Source organism: Parambassis ranga, chromosome 2 (assembly GCF_900634625.1).
Source record: "Parambassis ranga chromosome 2, fParRan2.1, whole genome shotgun sequence".
In the NCBI taxonomy this organism is placed as follows: domain Eukaryota; kingdom Metazoa; phylum Chordata; class Actinopteri; family Ambassidae; genus Parambassis; species Parambassis ranga.
Window position 1 is genome coordinate 17,103,058 of NC_041023.1, and position 25,706 is coordinate 17,128,763.

At 40.4% G+C, this 25,706-nt stretch overlaps 1 protein-coding gene across 1 annotated transcript in view; it reads right to left on the reverse strand.

The window, feature by feature from the left end:
* Positions 1–2,384: 2,384 nt before the first annotated feature.
* LOC114432511 (ubiquitin-conjugating enzyme E2 E2-like) overlaps positions 2,385–25,706 on the reverse strand; it is a 46,774-nt gene continuing 23,452 nt past the window's right edge. The window contains exons 4-6 of the mRNA XM_028400565.1: positions 14,246–14,378; positions 8,196–8,343; positions 2,385–3,106 (exon numbers count right to left, since the gene is read on the reverse strand). Coding sequence (XP_028256366.1) covers positions 3,009–3,106; positions 8,196–8,343; positions 14,246–14,378 — 379 coding nt within the window. The 3' untranslated portion in view covers positions 2,385–3,008. The remainder of the gene's footprint in view (positions 3,107–8,195; positions 8,344–14,245; positions 14,379–25,706) is intronic.

Genomic DNA, 25,706 nt, shown 5'->3' on the forward strand with positions numbered 1-25,706 from the left:
AAACAACTTTTCTCTTTTTATGTTTATAAATCTCCATACAGCATGTCTTTATAGAAGCAAAAAAAAAGAACCAGGGATGTATCCAAGGGTGCATGTTTGGTTACCGTCCTTGTGCCATGTGCGTAAAAGCGCGCCGCCGTCTCTTTGATCCATACAAATGAAATGGTATGTGTATATTGGTAAGGACATGCCCCAACACAAACACTGCAAAACCCGCTGAGAGGTAATAAACCCAGACTACTGTTAGTCATTAGCCTGAGTTACTACCCAGCACTAAAGCAGTGCAGCCTGAACCTGAGTGACAGTTTTAGAAGGCCATTATAGCGTTCCATCAAGTGGCCTTGCATGTGAAATGTATTGCAGGTTAAACATACATTAAACAAAAGTGTCTGGACAGTTATAAATTGGCACCTTTATTGAATTTTTATAGCAAATTCTGCTGGCTGTTGGATTTAACTTCTTAAAGATAGAGGCCCCATAATGGTGTAAAATGCACCATAAGGCTCTGGGCAGTGCTGTTAAACATGATGTGCTGGCAGTAATAACATGTCCATCCTGCATAACACCTGTTTATTATGCAGACCAGGCGGTTGTTTATTCACAGATCAACTTTGGCCTTTTCATTCCTATTGATCACCTACCTCTCACTGCAAATGTTACATTATTATCCATGCATGGCTGACTTCTCCTTGGAAGGCAGAGAGAGGACGAAAGAGAGGACTCCCTCCTCCTCCTCCTTCTCTTCCTCCTCCTCCTGATTTGTCAACCATAATTAACTCTGCCACTGTTGCTCCACTTTTGCTGATTTTGCAGCTCATTTATTTTCCTTCTGCTGCAGAATGAGGCATTATGGGAAATGTAGGAAGAAATTAAAACAGAAGCTAGAGGTGTCATTTAAAAAGCACAAGATGAAGAAACAAGATAACGTGTGTAATCTTGCGCTAAAAAAAGATGTTATCTGAGATGTTGTTTGCATATTGAAGACACACTGTTGATACAACAGCATAAGATCAGCCATCCGAGTATGGACCACACTGGTAACATAACTCCACTGATAGCAGCGGCGGCTGAAATTCTCCACTCTGGCCACAGTTTAGGTTTTCACATCCATCCAAAGAGCTTTTTATATGACAACCTGCAACATATTTAGACTAGATGTGAGACACAATTATTAGCCGTATAAGAAAATGTCATTCTTTTTTAAGTCTGTGCTGCTTTAACAAATTACTGTTATTTACTGGGATTATGTAGACTGTGCTTTAATTAAATGGCCCTGTATGCATTTGATTTATAGTAATACATGAGGATTGGTGTCTTGCAGCACACACGCAGTATAACAAGTTGTGCTTGTTACACTTGTGTGCTTGTTGCCTAACACTTGTAACACTTGTGAAAGCATCAAGGCAGACCTGAGAAAAATGACTGTTAATGTCTACAAAGCAGGAGAAAATATAGAAGTTTATCAAAGTTTTTCAAAGGAAGAGGTTTTCAAAAGGTTTTATCAAGAAAGTCAAACACAGCCACAGCCACTAGAGTCCTGCACAGGAATGGACTGCCAGACTGCAGACCAAGAATAACTCCACATCTGCAGAAAGGACACCTCCAAGACAGACTGAAGTCTGCTAGAGACAACCTGGAAGTGTGTCCTTTGGAGATGTTGACTTTGTTTAGAGAGGAAGGAGAGACGTATAGATCACAGTTCCCACAGTCAAACATGTATAGTGTATAATGCTGTGAGGATGCTTCAGTGCATCTGGAACTGAAAGTCTGGTCTGGTCTAGTCTGAAAAAGAATCAGAGTATGTTGAAGGAAAACCTAAAGCAGTCTGCAGTAAAACTGGGTCTTGGTCGTGGTTTCCTCTTCCACCATGACAACCACCAGAAGCATCGACTCTAGTGAAGAACTGCCTTCAGGAGAGCAAAGCGAGTGTTACTGACTGGTCTTCACAAAGACCTGACTTAAATCTGATCAAATTCTGTGGAGTGGATTAAAGACCAGGGTCCATGCCAGGAGACCATCAAATCTGGAGTAGTTTTAAAGAGATTTGTCTGGATTAGCATTCCTTTTTTTTTTTTTATTTTGAACCCTGTTATTTTTAAGTTTTAGGAAATGATTTTGTTTTTGTGTACAAGCTAAAATAATGTAAGCGTATATGCAAGCATTCTATAAACCACATGTTGTATAACTGCACTTTGTCTGGCTGCACACACACATTCTGTTGTAAATGCATGTATACTGCGTGACTTTTTCTTTTAACCCCAATGACGTCCTACCTTTCACTGCCTAACCATCCGGCTTTCAGTGGTGAGCCTACGAAAGCTCATCTCTGACAGGAAGTGGTCAGGGAGGCGTCATATTAAAACAACAGATTGAGACATGCTCCGTCACATTACAGCCAGTGTTTAATTGAGTATTCAATGCGTATGTATTCTCACAAGGCATTAAATTTACAGCCAACTAATCACTATCGTTATAAATGATGATGGGCTCACTCCATGCCACAACTTTGCAGGAGAGGTAGGGAGGGGGGTTACAGAAATAATGACCGTGACTACATGTCCACCGCATGAACACATAATCCGATGCCATGCACTAATATTAACAATGAGCCAGAGGAAAGGGGAATAAAATGCACTCACTCAGTATGAACATTTTTACATCACGTAAAACGGGAATAATACACCCACGTTCTGAGATAAAGAAGATGACGACAATGTTATAAACAATGCAATAACAATAAGAACAACAACATCGACGAGAACAATAACAGTATTAAAGCTTTTCATGACCATATCAACATTCAGTGTATTGGAAAATACAATCCCAATAGACTCTTTGTATAAAAAAGAAGCTTTTCAAGTCAGCATGGAACAAATAACAGTTCATATTTTGGGAGGGGAAGGTGGATGATAGGGTGGGTGTGCTTCCATAGATTCCAGAGGAAGGGAGGTTTGTGTGTGTGTGTGTGTGTGAGGTTGGTGGGGGGTGGGGGGTCCTGGAGAGCTGGTCTATGTAGCGTAGCGTTTGGTCCACTGTTTGGCTATCCTGTCGTGCTCAGCTCTGTTGGTCAGGTACTGTGTGGCGATGCTTCCAACCAGTGGGTCGGCTAGAACACAAGAACACAGCATCAAGTGAGACAGGGCTAGAACATTTATACTGATTGAAAAAGAGAGCACGATTATCTATAATCTGTCCCACAGCATTGACGTAAACCTCAGATTTTCTCGATCCAGCAGCTGTGTAGGTGATGTTTTATTTATCAGGACATACAGTCGCACAGGGTTGTCTGACATCCAATTACCCGACCTGCTCTATTCACAGCCCAAAGTTGTAGAAGAACCACCGTGGCTCATCAGAATGTATAGAAAAATTTTTTATCACAACCTGTGAACAGGAAAGCTGTAAGTCAAAACAAACCAGACCAGACGTTCCTGCTGTCTGACGTCAGGCTGGCACAGCATGACGTATGATGCGGCCGACACATTTATCACCGGCGCAGTAAACTACGCACTGTGCCGTTAATCAGCGGCAGGTTGTGGGGAGGCTTCCGTTTGTTGATACACCGCACACGTCTGGTCAGTCAACAGCCATCTCTATTGATTTTGCCATTGCTCAATTTCTCAGGAAGGTGACAGAAAGACAAATTCCACTCACACACACACACACTCGGCTCAGACTGTCTCCTGCAGGGGCTTGGCCTGCTGACGGAGCAGCGCGATGAGGTTGGCTGAACAAGCAGCACAAACACCCTTCTGCACTAATCCCTGCAGGGGTTTCAATGATGGGGGTTTTTTACAGGCTTATACCCATATTTCTGGATGAATGGAGCCTTACATATCATATTCTGGCTTCATATTACAACACATTTATTCAGTTTTTTATGCAAATACAGAGGAAAGACAGAAGTCCTGTTGAAACTGGAGTGTGGTTTGTCTTAGCTACCATATTAGATTCTTATTTGAATAAAACTGAAATGCTTCCTTGAAGGCTGCTGGTATTTGTTTAGCTGAACATGTCATTATTTTGATTAGTTGAATAACAACACATTCTTCAATATTGATATGACTGATGTATGAGGAAGTGTATGTAACACTTAAATAGAATAAAAAATGTCAAAGCGGACAACAACACAATACCCATAGGATTTTTTTCTGCATTATGTTGTTTAAAAAATACAGCTAACAAATACAATAATAAACACCCTTCATCTCCCCTTATCAACTGTCAATATCAACAGAGAAATATATCAGTCAAGTTTTTAGGTGGTTTGCCCCGATCCCTTGGTTTCTAGTCACACAGAGCGAACCAAAATTCATCATTTCCAACCACAAGAGAGCATCTACTCTGTTAAAGGTCAGACAAAAGGTTGGGTACTGAACCCAGAACTTTCAAAGACCAAATTACAGAGTAGCAATTCAACCGATCATGTGGCACCTGAAAGCACAGTGAGGTGAGTCAGTACATGTTAGAGTGTGTCCTGTCTTCCTCTAAAACCCCCCCCCCCAAAAAATAAAATACTATGCGATCTGAAAAACCTGTGTTGTAGACTACTGCGTGACCATTTTCACAATGGAGGTTGGTCGTCGCCCTGGTGATTAATTGTGCACTGGAGTCAGATACCAAGACGACAGATCCCGTAGCACCTTGTGGGTGTACAAACGAAAGAAATGAAAGTCTACCCATAACCGTATGCCTTCAAATCATGTGAATCACAGCTATTTTGGTTTGCAGTTCTTTCACATCGAGACAACCTGTTGTTGGAGCATGATTTGGTCCTATTACCACATTCATGCTAGACTAAACAAACTGCACTGTGAGAAAAAAAATTACCTACAGTCTGTAGATGTGAAAACTCTCTAAAAGGTTTTTTTCCTAAGCAAGGAGGCCAACTTTTCACACATACACTGGCCTTTTTCAAATCTTTTTAAAATAAGCATCCTTAATGTGATGTGATGTATTGGACAGAAATTACTCCAACCAAAAAAAAAGACTAATTTCCATTTTGCAGTAGATGATCAGCAAAAATCTGAACGTGAGCAGTAGACAAGATCATTGTCATGGAAACAAAATATTACGTAGTCGTATGTACTCAAGAGTACAGCTGCTGCTTTTCTGCTAATTCCCATTGCTTAAACCTCCCCTGTGAGAACTCTTTAGTGATGTTTAAAGGATAAAACACATACCAGTACCTTGTTTATGACACATACCTCTGAGACAATATGTGGGGCTGACTGGGTGAGATAAGCAACAAATAAAACATCACTTTTTTGGTTTATTCTATTGATATTATGCTACCTGTTGAACCTGCCGGATCGTAAGTCTCAATAAATACACAAAGGTGAATGTTTCATTTGTGGGAGGTTCCTGTAAATGATCAGTTCCTACTGGGGTTTCAGCCAATCTGAAGGCAAGAGGGAGTTTAGTAAACCACTCCTGCGAGGCTAGTTGATGAAGGTGTTATTACCGGTTTGACACACTGACACCTTTGAAGCTACTGAGGTACAAAACTGTCTGAATAACAGCCAGATCTACGATCGAGCCCAGACACCAGCAGCAAGAATCTCTCTGGCTTTGTTAAAAAATTCAAGGTTACTTTCTGGTCCTTGTTGAGCCAGGAAAGATGGGTAGGAAAAAAAAAACATCCGACAGAGACCTGGGGCTGGATTTGTGGCCTAGATACTAGCTCTGACATGGCATGAAGCACTAGGATGCCCCAGGTAGAAACCAGCTTGTGATACAGGGCTCAGTGTGGCGTGACGGCGGGGTTGGTAGCCCTGGGAGGGTTGATTAACTGTCATTCCATCCTCTTCCCCTGCTTTAATGAGCTACATGCCAATGATCTCCGCCTGCATGGGAAAGAAAATCTTCAGGCGGAAGGAAGAGATATTTTTAGGGTCGTTCAGATCCACGGCCCACATTCAGCACTTGAGGCTGGGTTTTAAAACTCCACTAAGTGGTGAGAAGGACTGATTCTGATGAGGCAAGAGGCAGAAAGAGGGAGGGAAAAGTATGCGGGTAAGAGTGAGGAGGGGTTAGTTGAGGGGCCTGGATGTCTGTCAGATCTCTTTTGTATCATACTTTAAAAGGAATCATCTCATTTCATCTTGCCAGAGTCTGAACACGTTCGGGGAGGAGGAGAGGAAACGGTGCTCTCGTTTTTGCCCACAGAGGGGGAGAATCATCATTGGCACGTTTATCAAAGAGTAATCCCTGCAATGGGGACACATGCTATCAACAGAGGTCTTCACAATCAGTAATATCGCTTCCCGGCCCCCTCCTCCTAACCATCTTATTCATCTCTATTCATGTCTTGAATCACCTGTCATTCTCCTGCTGCGGTACAGTCTGAACCTCATTGTGGTGACACCGGACAGATTGTTACAGCTGCCTTTTTTACCACCTCTGTTGCTCAGTTTAACACCAGCAGACATTAACTGCGCTGGTCTTAAGGACCGGCTGAACTAGGTTTAACTGGTCCATAAAAGGCAGACTCAATTCCCTGTTCTCCCAGCATGGCCTTTGTAGTGTGGGTAAACTGGGCCACAGTGGCTCTAATTAGCTTTAAAAATGTTGATGTCTTCTGTCAGCTGTTTACAAGATTGTGTTTGGCCAGCATGTCCTGGTTAAATAGTGATTGAACTGCAATGAAGGGAGCAGGAAAGCCCAGGCTTACAGATTACAGCACATTATTGGAAGAGGATGAATGCCAATAATAAGACAAGGCTACATTATGTAGTTACACAGAGATAGGAGTGTGATCCCATATTGAGGTGTCAGTCATCTTTCTATTCTTATATGTTCTTACTGTAAAAGGTGTAACTATTAATATTTTCATTTTGAATCAACTGATAGGTCAGATTTGAAAAGGTCATCTATGGATCTGTAAACAGTTCAACATAACATCAGCTTTTCCTTCAACCAGTGTGTAGGCATACTGACTTTGATAAGAGAAAAACACTTTGAGCATTGCTTGCATGTCAGACATACACACCTCAAAGGCATGTTTGTGTTAACAAGCTTGTTCTGTCCAAGGGGTGCTCATGTAACTGATGTCATGCCTTTTGCCTCCATAACAGTCTTGATCAGCTGTGCTGTAATATCTGCACCAAGACGTTAACAGCAGACATTTTTTCCTAAGTCTTCTTAAGAAGTTGCGAGGTGGGGCTTCCATGGATCAGCTCTGATCGTCTGGCACATTCTAAAAACGCTCAATTGGACTAAGACCTGGGGAATTTGGGGTCACTGTCCTCCCATAGTGCATCATGGTGACATGTGTTCCCCAGGTAAGAAAGACTGACAGGTGCCTTGATAACTAGATAATCAGAGTTATTCACTTCACCTGTCACTTCAATTTATATGCTCCCTTTAGGCTAAATTATACAAAAACACAATGTCTCCTTTATACACCTCCTTTATACACCGCTCAGTATAGCGGTGAAAGGAGACATTGTGTTTTCGCTCACATCCTTGTTGTGTTACTTCATTTTATCTTACTTTAATTTTATATCTTTACTTCTGATTATTTCTTATTGTTGCCTAATGATTTAACCCCTTCTCTGTTCTTTTGTCCTTGTATACTTGCTGCTGTGATATAATGTAAATTTAATAGTGTCGCCCTGTGCCTCTGTGTGGATTATTCTTTGGTCTATTAACTGCTAACAGACTGTTTGTTTGTTCGCTTGGTGCTTACCTGACAAATCACTTTGTAAAGCTTGTTTGATTAAGTCTATTTTATTGGTACTATGTAGCTGTTTCAAAATCTAATCAAAAATCAAAAGAGGCAACAAAACGTTAATAATGAAATGTGCATTGTGTTTCTTTGTACATTTTATTGTCGCCTCTTATGCACAAACACAATAAAATGTAGAGTAAAATCAATTTAACTTGTTTGGCTTTCACCTGCTGCCATAAAGAAACATTTATATAACACCCTTTTTTTCTAAAAGCCCAGAAGCCATGAGGCATGCAATGTTACGCACTTCAAGTTCAAACCAGCACTCTTTCCAACAACTACCTCTCCAGATACTGCAGCTGCTGCGCAGCAAAGTACTGTAGCCTCAAAGTGACACACTTCAATGTACATTATCCACGCAGAATGCACATGTCAGTCAACCTGTCACAGCTCAAATTGGAGAGAGATATGACAAGGGAAACACACAGTGTGTGTGTGTGTCTGCATATGCTACAGCTCTTACCAGGGTTGCAGTCGGTGAGCAGGGAGCAGATGGACAGTAGGACCTTGGAGATGGTGAGTGCAGGACTCCAGTTGTCCTTCAGGATGTCCAGACAGATGACCCCCTGACTGTTGATGTTGCAGTGGTAGATCCTCGTACGAAATGTCACCTGGAATGAAAAAGAGAGGAAGTTTGATTAATGCTTAATGCCAACGCTTCATCTTGACTTTTGAGTAAGTGCAGTACTATTATACTTATTTATTTACATAGATGTAATGTTGCAATTACTTAGCAAATATATTAGCAACCATATAATCAACGTTTGTTCCCCTTCTTGCTGTCTTTGGTTTCTTTCATCTCTTTAGAAAAATAAAATACCTGGTTTGAATAATTCAGGTATTCTGAGACAGATTAAAATAACATTTTTAAAAGGCCTTAGCTTTAGCACCACACTGCAGACTAACAAAACTTCCTTACTTGCTTGCTCACTATCAGCATCTGTCTGACTATTGGTGTTTTGTTTTTAAAAAAAATAATTGTAACTGTGGGACTTAACTGTGCTGTACAACAGAAACATTTACCTGAAAGGCGATAAAACATTCTGTGCACTATGAGGCATCATATATAGTCAACCACCTAGTTTTATTACAGCTATATGTCAGCTTCAGCAGAAGCCTGAAACAGATATCTAGACCTTTGTTCGTGGGGGGAATTCATCTTTCAACAGGGATTTAATGTCATTCATATAATTAGAAATGGTGCAATCAGGATCTAATGTCAGGTCTTCACCTCAAACACTCAAACAGGGGAGCTGTACTACAAACAGTTGCAGCTACACCATGTGTTACACAGTGGTCCTCAAAGTTTTTATTTTAGTAAACATAGGGTCTGTTTAAAGTGAAATTATTTTTCTGTTTTGTTAAGTTTTTTATTTCAGTAATTTTACAGTAGGTCAATCACATTAAAGCCAGATTGTATGGATCCTAAAATGTGTATGTTTCTTTGCATAAACTGACACACCTTGATTCAGCTTAAAATTTAAATGAGGTGAAAATTTTAAATGAAACATGTTCACCAAATGAACAGATATCTGGATAGCTAAATTTTCAGAAAAGCCTGAAGAGAAATGATGGTAAAACGTTGCTGACTGCAGCTGCTGCTCTCTTTAAGTCGATCAAACACTTCATACTAAAGCTGCTGGTCTCTGTGGATCTGCCTAATGCTGAAGTGAAGAGAGCCTCCGGTGCTCAGTAGTGCCTAACATCAGCACAAGGAGCGCAACATCATTAAGTGAGTGACCTTTGACCTTTCTACTTCCTTAGCGCTGAGACTGCTGACCAAGACTGGCGGTTCAGGCATGAAAGCTCCTTTCTGCCTTTTCTCCTGTCTCTGTGACTGTAGCCTGCCCCTCCTCTAGTTCCTTCCTCCTTTGTCCTCTCATTAACACTCCATTCCTCCCTTCAGGTCTCACTTTTTTTTCTAAGAAACAAACAACCCTCAGACGAGAGCCGAATCCTCCCGTCTCTACGTTCCACGCTGCTATTACAGAGGCGACGACGACTGACTTGTGATAGACAGACAGAGCAATAAACAGGGCGCTTTCCATTACATGAAAGGATTTCCAGAGATGTGACAAGGAAAGGCAGGCGGGAGGTAGAGGTGATTGATGGTGACTGGTTGGGGGCAGGTCTCGTGTCTGAGTCGCTTCTCTTCTGTTCTTACACCTCCGCTGAGACAGGTTAGCAGTGGCATGCTAATGCTGGCAGCCCAGCAGCCATGAAACAGATCACTGGCTAGCCTGTGTGGTCTTAGTAACAGGCTGTAATCCCATCACGGCTGATGCTAATAGATTATGATGCTGGCTTTGCGTAACAAAAGCTACAAGTCTAATCCAACATCCCCTCCGTATTGTGGTTTCATCACTCTGCTGCTATACGCAACCTCTGTATCCTCCTTTTGTTCTCACTCTGGAGAATAACCCTAAGTATGCTGTTGAGAGATCACTTAAATACCTCGATACGAATACAGCAAATGTAATTGGCGTGCAGCCATTTGTTTTCAGGGTTGAGCATTAATAATTTGGAAAGAGGATAAAAATAAATCTCTCTGAAGTCAAATTCCTAACATTTTAATATATGAACAACAGTAGTTGCGACATCTTAATAAGCATTACTGTAGGTTCAGGCAGGAGGGCAAGGCGAAGCCAATTCATTTAAACAGCACGAGGCAACACAGAGTGCTTCGCAGCAAGCATACAATGCAAAAGACACAAATGAAGGATATTTAAACACAATCCTTAAAAAAAAGTGAAATGAAACCATTAAAATGAGCTCAATAGATAGAAATGGGTATAAAGCTTATAAGACAGTAATAATTTAAAGAAAAGGCAGCAGCAAACAAAAGTCTTCAGTCTGAAATGAAAGGCACTGAAGGTTTCAGCACAGCTGTTCTCTGCTGCTTCACCAGTGTATTTCTAAATGTGTGGACAGACAGTGGACCTGTCCCAGATGATCTGAAAGTAATCTTATAAAAGATAATCAATGTATTTTGGAGCTGTGGACACTTTAGTGATTTATAAACCAGTCTCAGTTCATGACTAAACCAATTAAACAATAGGTTCACTGTTGGATAGTTTTTTTCTGTTCTTCAGGAGAACACAGCTAATCTTTTATAACTAATTTATGATGTGATTGATCTAATTATGCTGATAAAAATTTAATCATGTATGATATACATTCTCTTTAGTGATGCCTGGAATTTTCTCAGGTCCCCCTAGTACAGATTAGGTGAATTAGATTACAGGTATTGTAAAAAAACAAAAACAAAAAAAAACGTTTTCCTCAGAATTCTCAGATAAAAATCATGTCATTCACGGATTAAAGTAATATTAAGATAAAATTGGAGAAGAATTAGAATTCTCAGTCTTGTTTAAGAATTCTGAGACTAAAGTCAATGTAGTCTTATTTCTCAGACTTCTGAGATTAAATTGAAAACAAGTTTAAATTCCAAGAGAAAAGTCAGCGTTTTGACTTTGTTGTCAAAAGTCTGACTTTATTTCCCTTTAGAAGAAAACTTCTGACTTGATTATCTTCACACATTAAAATCAAGTGACAATGGCCATATTCCTCCCTTTGTAGTACACTCACAATACTGTTACTAACACTTATTCAGAAAAAAGAAATCATTATAAATTAAATATAGAAATTAAATGACTGAACCTAAATATAAACTGTCATTAAGATGAAGAAACTGCACACTCTTGAATACAAAATCATCTCACAGTTAACACTGTCTTGCCAGCCTAAAACTATGGTGTGAATCCAAAGGATGAACAAGTTCCACCCACATTTGGCTCAACTGTGACAAAGCATTCTCCTCTATCATTATCTGTTGTTGCATTCATCTCCACTGTCCACAGCAGTAACAGTAGTTTTAGCCTAATGGGATCAGCTGAATCACATCATTTTATAGTAAGGCAGTTATGACATTTTAAACTGCCTATTCCACAAAGTGAGACTAGTGTTGTGCAGAGTGTTCAGTGGAATTTAGTTAAAGCTGTAAAGAAATAGGAGGATAATATTGGTTAGAGGAGTCTAATCTCTTAAACTGTCATTGGGTGGCCAGGTCCTGTAACATTGGACTAACGTACAAATACTGAAGCGACGTCCTTGCTGTCCCTAACATCCATCTAAGAATATCAGCGGCGGTCTTAACTGGCCCTATCATCCTGACATTAGTGAGCGAGCCAGCGCAGTGAGCAGCTGCAGCTGTCAGATTGGTGGCTGTGAGTTGGTGAGCTGCTGGATGGCACAGTTCACAGCCAGACTGGAAAAACAAGGCGGCGGGAGGCCAAGAGTTTGGGTTAGCTCAGTTTCCCCCTCAGTGAGAACTGCCAGGAAGGCGTTAGGCTTACAGCTCCTCCTGAATATTGACACTGCACTGTGGATCAAATATCCAGGCTGCATGGATTCCCAAAACCTGAATATGCTCAGACAGCATTTAAAGAGATGAGGCACAAAACAAAACAATATTGTAATGTGCAATATAAGAAAGACAATGAGAGTTGACCGACCTAGACACCCTGCATCATCATCTGCCTATATGTACAAGAACCTAAATGTTTAGTGACAGGGAATGTCAATTATTGTGTAGCGCCTCTTCTGCCTTCAAAGATACCCATCAAACAATTGGCTCTACTAGACCGCTGAAGCTGTACTGTGGTATTTGGCATGAAGACATTAGCAGCAGATACTAGAAGGTGTGAGATGGGGCCTCCATGGTTGGGACTTGTTTGTCTTGATCATCCTGCAGATGCTGGATCGGATAGAGATCTGGGAAATTTGAAGGCATCTTGAACCATTCCTGTGCCACTGTTGCTTGGTGTTAAAAGAAGCCACTGTTATGAAATAATACTGTTGCAATCAAAAGCGTGGACATTGTCTGTTATAATGCCGAGCTAGTTGTCAAAGTAACATCCACAGGAATGGGAAGATGCAATTTTACCAAGCAGAAAATTGCCAAAAGAGTCAAGCTGTTCACTTTTCTACCCATAGTGCAACCTGGTGCCATGTGTTCTTTGGGTAAGTTCATTATTGTTCATTATTAAATAATGAACAAGTAAAGCACAAATAAGTCAGCATTTTGAGGCCATATTATTCATGTTCTTTGTGCAGTAATTTCGTACAGACAGTGCTGCTGTGTTCAGTAGTTGTTGATCGATTAGTGCTGAAAAGCTATGTCTCTTCATAAATCAACTTGAATAACTGCATTAAAACTGATATTGCGTACCATCATTATTTATATATTCCTACCCTTTAATCATTTAGTGACTGCATGCAGCGGCATCCTTTATCTGACTGGAGTCTTTTTTTAAACAGTGTGAACAATAAACTGCACAGACTTTTCACTCATGCACGAATGGATCGCCAATTGATGGCATGACGGTAGCTGACTGGAAACATTAGATAACCCCTAGTAATGACCACTGCAGACCAGTTGCTCAAATCCTTCCTTTTATATCCTGCTTTTAACTTTTAGTACAAAATAATCACATTCTGCTTAATATATCCGACCTACTGATAGGTGTCATAGTAACCAGATCTGTATAAATCACTTCAAAAGGCAGTGGCTGATCGGTGTAGTTATGACCTTCAGCATTAAGAAACAGTAGAGACACTATAAATATGCTATGTTATGATTGGGTGTGAATATCATCAGATCTACTGTTTAGGTTTGAAATGAAGTGACAGCACAAAGCTAATGATTGACAGACAAATATAACAGACATAGAGAAATGTGTTCCTCCTGTTTACTTATTTAATAGAAATGCACACATACGTCTCTAAATAGATGTCAGAGGTTACCCAGTGACTATTTTGAGACCTGAAACCAAAACCCAGGGCAAAAACAGAAGCACGACTCAAACTGAGCGAGGTGGCAACCGCTGTCAGCCAGTCTACTGTGTAAATACTGACACACACTTGCATCAGCAGAACACACACACACAGGCTCACTGGAGGGAAGCCAAATGCTGCTGAATGCTTGCAGCATGCATATCAGGGGGAGACAACAAAACAAGAAACACCTTGAAGGAAAAGTCTGACGATATTCTTTCTTCCTTTTTTCTCCTTTTCAATGAAGACTCAAATCAACAATGAACTGATCCTGCAAACAAATATTGGCTAATCCACAGAGCTGAAAACACAAGTTGCTCTGGGTCGTGAATTCTGTCATTCTCCAGTTTATTTTGTCTCAGTCCCATAAACACTGGAGATTAATCCACTGTAAAAAAAAAAAAACAGTTCACAACATTCAATATTTTCTTTTGTTTTGGCAGGAGAACAGTAACATTATCATCATCTATTATCATCATTTGTCTTCAGGCTGTCACCCATTATTTTGTAAACACACTGCAGGTGAATAAGCCTTAAACAAGTCATTGTTGTTGGACAACAGGGTGAAAGGCTAACAGGCAGCTGGGACAATGGCGGCATTGTTCAAAGCACTGGGTTAAAGGAGGGGAGAAGAGGGGTGGGAGGTGCTGTGCTACATAGCTGAGGGGCGTCACTTACCTTGGGAGGTTTGAAGGGGTAGTCTGGTGTGAAGGCAATGTCCAGGAAAAACACTCCCCCTTCGTACACGGAGCCTGGGGGGCCCAGGATAGTTGATCTCCACTCATAAATGTTGTCTCCTTTAGGACCCGCACTGCATTTAATTAAAACAAAAGGAACACAAAAGGGGAGAAATGTAATCTACAGTTTGGTACTTTTGATGCAAAGATGCAATTGTAGCAGCAAGCTAGTGGATAAATACAGTGTGTGATTATCAGCTAAAGATCAGAAAACATTGTGTATATATACGAAAGCCTGAATCCAGAGTATGATCGGTGTAGTGTGGATGACTGATGTGTCTGCAAGCACAAAACACACCCATCAACTAACACACAAACAGGAAGATGTTGAGCAGCAGCCACAGTTGCGGCGGTGGCAGCTCTATTTCCTCACTGTTCATCAGCGTTTCTGTGCCGGGCAGCTGGCTGCTGCCGAGCTCCATTGTTGCCTTGATTGTCGACCCACACACACACAAACACACACAGCTGTGAGGAGAGAGGCACTAATCCAATTCCATTTTCTACTGGAATTAGGCCAGATGCCCCTGTCGGTTTCTTGTATTACTTTAACTTTCATCATTTACACACCAGGAGAAAGCCAGAGAGAGAGAGAGAGTGAGGAAGAGAACGTGAGCGTGAGGCACATAAATGTAAGATGAGAGTGTGAGTGGAGTTGTTCATGTGAAACAGCAGCCTGTTGTAAAGCACCAGGCCACTGCAGACCTATTTCTTGTCAGCATGTGTTTGGACACGGAGAGGAATTATGGGCTGAAAAAAAAGGATGCCAACATGTTATCCTGGACGGATAAAAATAGTCTGGTATGGCGATAGTGTCAGGGCTAACAATGCGGGGGGGGGGGGGGGAACAACACAAGCTACGCTTCAGTACATCCAACTCAAAAATTGCAGTTCTTAATTAAAAAAAGGTAGGTATGTTGTATGTTGTTAAGTAGGCTTGTGCAAAATCGTATCGTGTGCAATTAATCGTCAGAAAAACTGTCACCGATTAATATTTGCCACTTCGTCATGATGACACATTTTTGTGTGCGACGTACTCTCACCATCACACGCGCACATGTGAGCCCACAATAACAATAATGGCAGAGGGCAGTGGCTCCCGATCTTTATTTATGGACTCCACAGCAAGATAGGAAACATTACAACAGCGGATTCTCCTCCAGCAGATATTGGAAAGAATTCCACTATACAATCCGCGATACGTTTAGTCATTGTGCTGCTTACGACCAAACTAAGCCGGGAAGAACGTAAGGCAGGTTGATCTGCACAGACATACATTTAAATGTGGAATTGTCCGGTTTGTTTGTAATGTTTTTTCTGCTGCTGTTCTACAGTATGAGTATGCAACATATTCCAGTCACAGGTTCATTTGCACAGACACATTTTTTTAACTTGAAATAATCACTGATGTGACTTTTTACTGAACGTAGTTGTCCTGTTTAATTTTGTGTTAATATGCACTGCTTTGTGACCTTAAGATAAGGACATTTTTAAGGACAACTTTAATGTTTGCTTCATTATTATTTTGAAGCAGTTTGTGCATTGCGCATCTGTTATCAATATATATTTCAAACATGGCTGGTTGGTGACTAATCACTACTTACCAGCTTAACCTGTTAGAATGAAGTAGTTAACTTGACTGATGATTTGTCGGTATCATGCTAGAACACTGTGCCGATTTAGAGTCAAAAACATGCAAGTGCAATTGTCATTAATTAATCGTCAAATTAATCGTTATCGGCTAAATGCCACAATTAATCGTGATTATTTTTTTTGCCAATATCGCCCAACCCTATTAAAAAGTGCCAAAAACTCGCTAGATAGCTAACTAAGAATGACAGACTATGAAGCCAACAGTACCGAGAATAAATCAGTTTGGGTATAGTTGTTGTTTAGTTGTGCAGCATGGTATGAGAGGGTGTATTTTTCCTAAGATATGGGTACAAAAAAATATTTGTACATACGGATTGTGTTTTTTTTTTGTTTTAAAAAGGTATTGTATGGCTTGGTTGCATGAAATTTGCTTTCTTACAGATTCAACAGCTCATTGAGAGGATAATGTTTATTTGGAGCTAACAGAAGATGATGAATTGTCAAATTTACCTGCTGACATCTGAAAAAAAATCCATTTAAATAAAAAATCCATAACCCTAACCCTTATCCATGTCTCTCAGTGGTTGGACAAGCACACAAAATTAAGCTATGCGGCAAAAAGTTCAGTAACCACTGTTGAACACTCAATTTCAGCTGCCGTTGTGAGGAAGTAAAGAAGAAGGCACACAACACAGTGGCACAAAAACTTCACCTCTGACACTGAATTCTGTGCGTGCAGGTATAAATGGCCACAACAGCGTAGGCTGCTTGTGTAGGCTACAGATGTTGGTGGAAGCGCATATCCAACTTTGTACTTCACAAAGAATCCATCTGGGAGTCAGGGTTAATATGCATCTACTTACAGTAAAAATAATAAAGCATCACTAATATTAGGTGAAACAGTGGTTATTGCTTTAACAATTTCCTCCATAATACTTATGTCTTCGATGGGAAAATGAAAAACTAATTAATTTTAATGAACAAAAGAGCCACTGTTAGTATAGCTCTAATCCACAACCCACCAGCATCGGCCTTGAAAAAACCCACAAGTCAAACACTACTGCAAAGAAAACGTTTGCAGTTGTCCTCCAGGACTCTTACGGCTAGCCAACCACTGATTATTCTCTCCGCTGATTTTCCCACAGTTAAGCCTGAAGCATCTGGAAATATTTAGAGCTATGCCAGCACCTCCTCCTTTTCCTGCTCCTGCAGCCTGGTACAACTCGCTCTGACAGGAGGACAGATTTGGCATCCAGTAGAGAGGGATCTATATTTTTATCACCTGCCTAAGCCTGTCAGAGTGATGAAGGACACAGACCTCCAAGTTTCACCGAGGGGTGTGCTCTCTTATTTATCCCAGGCAACTTGACTGTTATGTTCAATTGCTAGGCTGCAATCTTTTGAAAATCTCAGCTGTGCTTCAAAATACACCAATGCTCAAGCCATGGGAAGAGAGTGCCACTCATAATGAAGGCCAAATGACAATGATGGACCTTGCTATTTCCCACGGTGTCAATTTTCTCACTGCAAGCCATTTATAATGGGTCTAAAGTGCTAAGAGCGTGCTGCTAAAGGAGCAATATAATTAAGATGAGGTTCTTTCTGTGCAACTGAGAATTCCTGATACAGCTGAACTCACCACCGGAAGAATACACAAATTACCACATCGACAACAAAGAGCATATTGTCCACTCAGCACTCATTTGTTTGTTTCTTTCTTGCTTTCAGTCCAACCCACTGTTGTGTAACCTTCATCAGATAATCAGATTCACAACTACAGACATTTTTTGCAGACTGGAGTCGTGGTTGATCGTAAATTTTTGTTCCAGTGATGCAGACCAACATGTCCATGTTAGGCTTTAATTAAATGAGAAATCTGATGTCAAAAAAAACAACACAATTCTGTAGAGGGAACACCCTGTGTCTTCCAAAAATTTCAATTTACCTAACCATATTAAACACAACGGCTGTCAAATTAAAGATTTAATGAACAGAATAAGGATTGGGTGGAGATGAATTCATTTTTAACTATTAAAGCTAAGATGCTATCGTTGGTCACACATGTCTGTCTTGCCTTTTCTGCTATATATTCAGGCTGGGGGTTTGTTTTGGTTTATTAAGTTTTGTTGGTGGGATGTGTACATTAACTGCTTACGGCTTTATTATCTTCATGTCACTGTTGCAAAAGATTTAACAACCACTATTACAAATACAGCCCATTCCTCCTATTTTGTAGCTCTTTCTGAATATTTCTTTACCGCAGGCGGTGCACCAATGCATACACTACTACATTAAAATACAGGAACTTTCACTGCTGGGTATGGAGTATTGAGATTGCTGTGTTTACCGCTGGGAAGAGCTCGGCTAACAGAACCCTCAGAGTGCCTCTGCAGTCTTCGGCACAGAAAAGCTGAATGTGACTAATGTTTGAACTGAGTGGGTGTTTGTCAGTTGTGGCTTGTGAGATAGTAGCCAAAATCTCTTGTGACAGCTTGTTAGGACATCACACAGGAACAGCAGAATACTAACTCAGCGTCGGTTGTGAATATGTCAGATTACCCCTTTTTAAACCTTTATTTAAAAAGGAGGGGGGAAAAAGTCTAGTGTGCTTGTTTCTGCCTGCTGCACACTCCCAGACATACACATTCAGACAAGCAGCAGTGCAGTACAACTACAGCCTTGTACTGCTGCAGTAGCAGCAGCAGCAGCTGTCCCTCTCAAGGGCACAGTGGTTGTTTGGGGCGCAGAGTGTGTAACTGGTTCACTCTTGCTCACACATTTCCAGCCAGATTGAGAATCTGAAATGTTGACATTTTACTTCTCTGCCATCACAGTGAAAAACCCCTAAAAGGCTTTCCTTAAATAAATGTAAGGTTCTCGAAACAAAGGCTTTCAGATGCTCCCTGCATGCATCTTCGCCACAAAATATAACCTTTGACTTTACGTGTCTAAATGAAAAATATGCCACAAATTGCAGTGATGTAAGAAGAAGGTTGTGTAACAAACAAAATATTCTACACTCCTCAGTGCAAACAGGAAGCCGTGATCTCATATACAACCAGCACTCACATGGTCAAAATATACTGAATTTGCTGCTTGAAAAAATGTTATTACTGTGACTTGTAAACCTTTTGCTTCTTAAGGCACATTTTGAAGTAAAGAGCCTCTGTGATTCTATTATCATGGTTTTCCAGTGTAAAGCAAGGCCATAACTGAATCAAACATAGCCACTCATGCTTACATGTGAATCTCGCTGACTAACTTGAAAACCACACACAAAAAAGTGTGACAAAACGAGAGAAAAGAGTGACAGATCTGTTGTGATTTGGGACAGACCTCCGACGCAGACTCCAGCCCAGTGCAGCCACAATAATAAACATGCTTTTGAAACCTGTATGCCATGTCGAGACCAGCGGGGCTACATTCCACTGCAACACATACAGTACATTGATGCTTACAGGGAGGAGGGCTGAAGAACAAACAAGTCAGTTTGCTGTTTAAACAGAGCTAAAGAACAAACTGATGTGCTCAGCTTCCTCCTTATTATCCTCTCACAGGCAAACAGACAGACGCATTTAGAAAAGAATGGTAATTTTATGTCAAACATTTAAAGACTTCTGTCCTTCCTCCTCATCTTCATCTGTAATCTGAATCTTCATAGTAATTGGCCAAATATTAACAGAATTTTTTTTCATGGCTGCTGGTCATAAATGAGTCCATCATCACTTCCTATTTGTACTAAGAAGTGCAGATTTTTGTTTTTTAAAGAATGCTGTTAATGCAAACAGACACAAAATAAGAGATCATAGAGAAAATACTTGCACAATCCTCCTGTATGCTTCAGCACACACTGTAAATCTCTAAAGATGTTGTTATTATCGTCTGTGCACAAAATCCATATCTTGAGCACCTAAGATAATAAGCCAAACACTTGCGAAAACTCCGGCTGCAGTTTCAACAGCCGCACTTGATTTTAGCTTAGAGCAGTGTGGCTCTGTGACCTCTGTGCTCAAAGTGGCATCGTTTATCATTTTGCCCTGTAGGTGCATCAATGATTGCGTTGGCTAATCAATTCAACAAATGAGGCTGAGTGACAAAAGGGGAGAGCCAGGAATCCGTCTCTAATAAGTCACTTCAGTTTTAAACCTTGGGGCGATGTAATCGGCTGAATGATGGTTGCTGCAAAACGTTGCTATTTCTTTATAATAATTTTGTCATGTTAACTGTGAGAAGGTTCTATCCATAATTCCTGCAATATTTATCCAGATTAAGAATTTTCAAAAAGCATAAATATAAGTATAAATGCAATGTTGAATGTGTTTTTGTGGTTTTAATAGTTATCTCTCTGATCAAGGACTGTCCTTCTGGGTGCTGGCGGTATGTTTACTTACAGCAACTTTGATGTGTTTGACGCCTCAGCATCTATCCCACCAACAGACTGTTATTACTGAAGAAGCACCTCAGCTGTGTTTCTACGCTCAAGGGCACTGCGCAAATGTCAGTGACTCACTAGGGAGCTAACAAAGGATATAGCACTCAATTCTATTACTAACAAGTAAATAAAGAGATATAGCTCACACACCGAGAGCCAGTCAGGAGAAACAGTGTTTATTTCCCTTATGTGTTTTTTAGCATAATTAACCTGAAACTAATGGACACTCTGCACAATAATCTTAGTCACAGATTAAATAAAGTCATTCCCCACACAGCAAAACAGATTTACCCCTCCAACAGTGGATGCTGTCCAGACCAACACCATTCTCATACTAGAGCACAGGTTGACTGTGTGTCATTAATCAATTATTATTCATTCATTCGTATTAGCATGTGACTGATATTTCACTGTTCACATCTGTCAATAGCAACCTCTTGCTGATAATACTGTGCATACCTGGTTTTGTTGTCTCTTTTGGTTGGAGTTCGGCATTAAAAAAAGGTTAACATTAGCTGTTGAAAACAGGATTAATTTGAGGTAGATTGTGGTTTTGGCTAAAGCCAAGCGGCAACCTCTGTAGCCAAGAGATGATGCCAAATCGGTGTCAAGTGTCAAAAACTGCAGTTCTACCTGCGCCCTCTGAGGACTGGCTCCAAAGGTTAATCCCCATCAACGTCCATGTTACAATGTCCAACTTCACAGCAGAAATAAAGATGTTTATAGCCTGGTACAAAAATGTTTCTGGCATCCAGTGATAACTTCCCTTTTTGTGACAACCTCCCACAAGGACTCAAATGGACCACATTCACAGTCTGTGGTTTAAATACACGCTTTCATCCCATTTTACAAGGCCACCGCAGTTTTTACTACCATGGTGTAAAAACTGTGGTGGCCTTGCCTACTATGGTGACGAGCCTTTTGTCCAACAACACATATGACATGCAGGTGGGAAATTTGTACACAGTTGTCAAAATCCAAGTCTTGTAAATATTTACCTCATATTAAGTTTTCCTTAGAATGGCGTGCTGGCTTCTTCAATGGACTTTTGAAATAAGCGCAGCTCATGTTACTGGTCATGTATAGAGTATGATAGAGCATCAGTATACTAAAAAACTATAGCCAGAAGCACACTCTTCCACTCTCTCCTGCACTAGGCGATGTGAGTGCCAAGTATGGTTTTACTAGGGGTGGGACGGTTCAGGCGTGTTCTGTTCGGTTCTGGACATGCGCATCAAGTAATACAGGGAGGCATTTTTACCACAGCATGGAGACGAGTGTTGGCAACTTCTTTTCTCGCTACATTTGGTGGCTTTCCAAACTTTTTTTAATCAAAAGCAACTAGTGACTCTCTCTGGTGACTTTTGAAGACTGACGTGAAATCATTCTGCAGTCAGGCTACTGTCCTCGACAAGCAGTGACCGTGAGCTCCTCCCCCGCCTCAAAACACTCACGCATCATGCCTCTGAAATGACATGCTGCCTTGCAAATAAGATAAACAACATCAGCTCTTTAGTTTGTTTAATAAAAGAACGAGGTATAGACCTGTTCTATATGAAAGGTTATCTTAAATGGCTTCTGTTATGATCTGGTGCTATATAGAAATTAAAAAGAAATGAAATTGACTTGACCTGATATAATGATAGGGGAAACACTGAACTGATTCTTAAATATGGTAAATGTTGGATAATTAGGATCTATTTTGTGCTCATCTATGGTATTTCCAGAGTGTTAAAAGTAGAAAAATCTATTGAAAAATCAATGTGAACCAAACCGAAAACCGTGGATTTAGTGAACCGTTCCACCCCTAGGTTTTACTTTTAAAAATCAAAAAAACGAGTATACTTTTGAAAAACCAATGGTACCAAAAGTACCAAGAAGCCACTATTATCCATATCGATACACATCAAATGCTGGGCCCTCCCTTAAAATGAGGCCGTAGCCCTCATTGCAGTGGCAGTGCCTTGCTGCATGTCATCCTCCTCTCTTTACCCCTAATGATCTGGGTCTCTCTCTACAACTATAAATTAAAGCCCCAAACAACAAAAAGGCTTGAGTTTGTAGTCACAGATCAAGAAGGCAGTGCAATGCAGCCATGAAAATAAGCTTTTCATCCTGCCTCTAAATGTGGTCAACATTCTCCTTAAATGTGGTGTGACAGCTCTCCCAAAACATCACCAAAACCACGCAGCTGACCAATACACCTTGAACAGTTTATATTCTTCTATATGCAGCAACAGTAGTTACTACTAAAGGTATTATTATGGAAAACTGTATACTGAATACTGTACATCCCCAGTATTACTGACAAGTTAGCAAATATTATTTAGCTGTCAACATCAAGAGGTTGTCCTTTGCTAGTTAGCAGGATTAGTAAACACAAACTAGCCTTGTCACATCAGCTCTTGTAATTAAGACTAGTCTCCATAGAGCCTCCGAAGAGTGGCAAAAGTGTAAATCCTTCTCAGATAAATGCTCTCTGGATTCCTTTGATTCCAAAGTGTTGGCTTGCGCAAGCCTTTGTCTCTCTTCACTTGGTTCAGCTATATATTCGCAAAGCTCAAGTTCGCTAGGAGCAGAGGTGACGAGATCAGGCGACAAAAGGGCTGATTGGAGGAAGGTCAAGCTTGGTGTAACTCCAACACCCTGCAACCTTTGAATCAGTGCTAAACCAATTGCTCTGCCCCATTGTCTTCAACATGTTGCCTAGCAACATTACATCCCTGCAGTGACTGCATGTGTGTGTGTCTGTGTGTGGCTGTGTGTGCACGCACAGGAGGAAATTCCATGGAAACGACAACAGCGCTACAAGCACACACAACAGTGCTGTTTCACTGACCTTAAAACGGTTCAGCCAATAAAGTCCAATAAAAGAATTAACTGTTTAACACATTTATCTTTGTTTATAGCTCATAATTTCCAAATAGATCCTTCGGGGACAAATGAACAGACATTGAGCTATTAAATTAGCCAACAACATCATATGAAAGGAATCAAGTCACAGATTACTTTCAAAATGTTAATGACAGCTCATGGGCAGACATCAAATCTAATACACTCCCTGTATGTGTTTTCTAATGACAGCCCTAATAAGATGCGAAACCTGCATCGATGTAGTGCAGCGTTAAATAAATTAGGCCATTTGTTTTGATGGCAAGCACTGACAGTGCAGTCATGGGAAAAAGCAGCAATCATCCCCAACTCAGCAACTTCATGCCTTATCTTTATGAAACACACTGACAGCTTGATGGCTCCATCACCTCACCGTTTGGTTAGTGTGATTATGGTACAGGCACAACACTAAACTCATTTATTTGCCAATGCGCCATTTAACACTGGACTTCCAAAGGGATAACTTCCTAGGGGAACCAAATCATTTTTTCCTCTTTTTTTTAAGCAGCAAGAGAAAGCCAAAACCATCTTTTCAACAACAAAACTTCACTTTAAATATCAAAAGACACAAGCAGACAACATCACATGGTCCCAAAAATGATTCTGTTTCTTGTTATAAATGTAAACCCAGTCTGTGCAAACCCTCCAAAATCTTTTGCTTTAGTTGACAGTTACAGATAACTTCCTTAGGGTTTACACAGGATACTGTAGCAGCCTATTATGCAGCATCCACAGTGATGATTATAGCAAATGATAAGGTTGGATTGTGACTCATTTCTTCTTCATCTTCTTACACATTCAGCCACTAAAGGGAGGCAAATGTGTTTATGATAACCTTTAGCATTGCTATAGCGAGTAATGCCTCCCATTAACGGAGCAGAAAAGGGTAATTCATTAACTCTCCTCCACTAGCGGTGAGGAACTATAGCTAATAAAACACCGCAGAAAGCAAAAATAACACAAAGGAGGGTGAAAAAAACCCATGCACTCAATTCACACATCACTGTGCTTTAAATTACATTTTCAGAAATCATAAACCAAAACACATAACCTTTACACCTTGTTTTTATCAAAGAATAACTGAAATATAATCTATTTTCTTCTTCACTTCATTTTAGTCTAGAGTAAAACATGTTTTTGGTCTTCTTTCTGCCTTGGAGTACAAGCAGTTTATCAATATTGCAAACTGAACAGCCTCTCATGCCTGACCTGTTAAAAGGGCACATTTTCTCTGCAGAAACCAAAAAACTGAAACTGTTCTTAAAACAAATGTGAAAGCAGAAAAGAATCAAACTCTGATAGCTCTTACATTATTTCCTACTTTTATTAACTTGTACTAATCCAATATTTTAACTGTTTATCTAAAAATAGCTGGAGTTTGTGTGTGTGTGTGTGTGTGTGTGTAGGGTGGGATGAGTCAAAAATTTCCAACCAGCTATCGCAGCTTTATGAACTGACAGCTGGCGATCTTTTAAACAAACTGTGTGTATAGTGCCATAATGTGTAAGCACGCACACTTGCACACACACAGTGTACTTCTAATTAATAATCTTAATAAACTTTTCAGTCAGGTATTACTGTCGTCACTGTTGCCCCTTTTCTTAGGTAAATACTGCATTGGTGTGCTGCTGTGTTGCTGTGTGTTGTCACCTAATTAGGAAAATGGAAAAAATCTTGCTCAGTGAGTGTTTCCACTGTTAATATGTCAGAGGAAAAAAAACAGTTTGCACACAGTGGTGGCCTGTTTTAGTTCTTAAATATTATGCATGAATAGAGCACAGAACATCCCCTGAAAATAGACTAATGTTCCGAACTGATAAATTTCTCACATCGCCCAAACTTAAGAGTGTGTTACATGTATACACGTGTGAATTCCAGGGAGACAAGAGAATTAAGATTGATTGAAGGAGTGAACACTTGCATCACTTTAGATAATGTTCTGATTCATTCATGCCTGTACTCAGCATGGAGCTGTTAAGTTTAAAAGACCTAATATCTATGAAAGGGAAGTTCGAGGTGTAATTTAATATGAACATATTTTCCACTGTAAGACGGTGCTCTACTTATTTGATTTGTACTACGCACATTATTACTTCTTTTCAATTCTGAACTCATACTAGGGCTGGGCAATTTTTTGAAAATCAATTTCAATTTCAATTTTGGCTTCCTACGATTATGAAAACAAGATAATCGACATAAAACGGTTATTGTGCCAAACGCCTTGCTCTCAGTGATGTAAACGTAGCAGCGCACACTAGCTTTACAGTGGTGCGCCGCACCCCACCCCCACAACACAAACGGTAGCTTCACTTACAGCACTTTTGAGACGAGGGAGCAGCTTTAGCTACCTGGGGGAAGTTGTTTATAACCAAGCGATAAAGGAGCAGAAAAAGCCACATAAAATGTAAGTCTCCTAGGCATCCATCGAGTGCACTCTGGCGACTGTGGACAAGCCTTTCACATTGCCATCTCATCACCAGTTCACAGT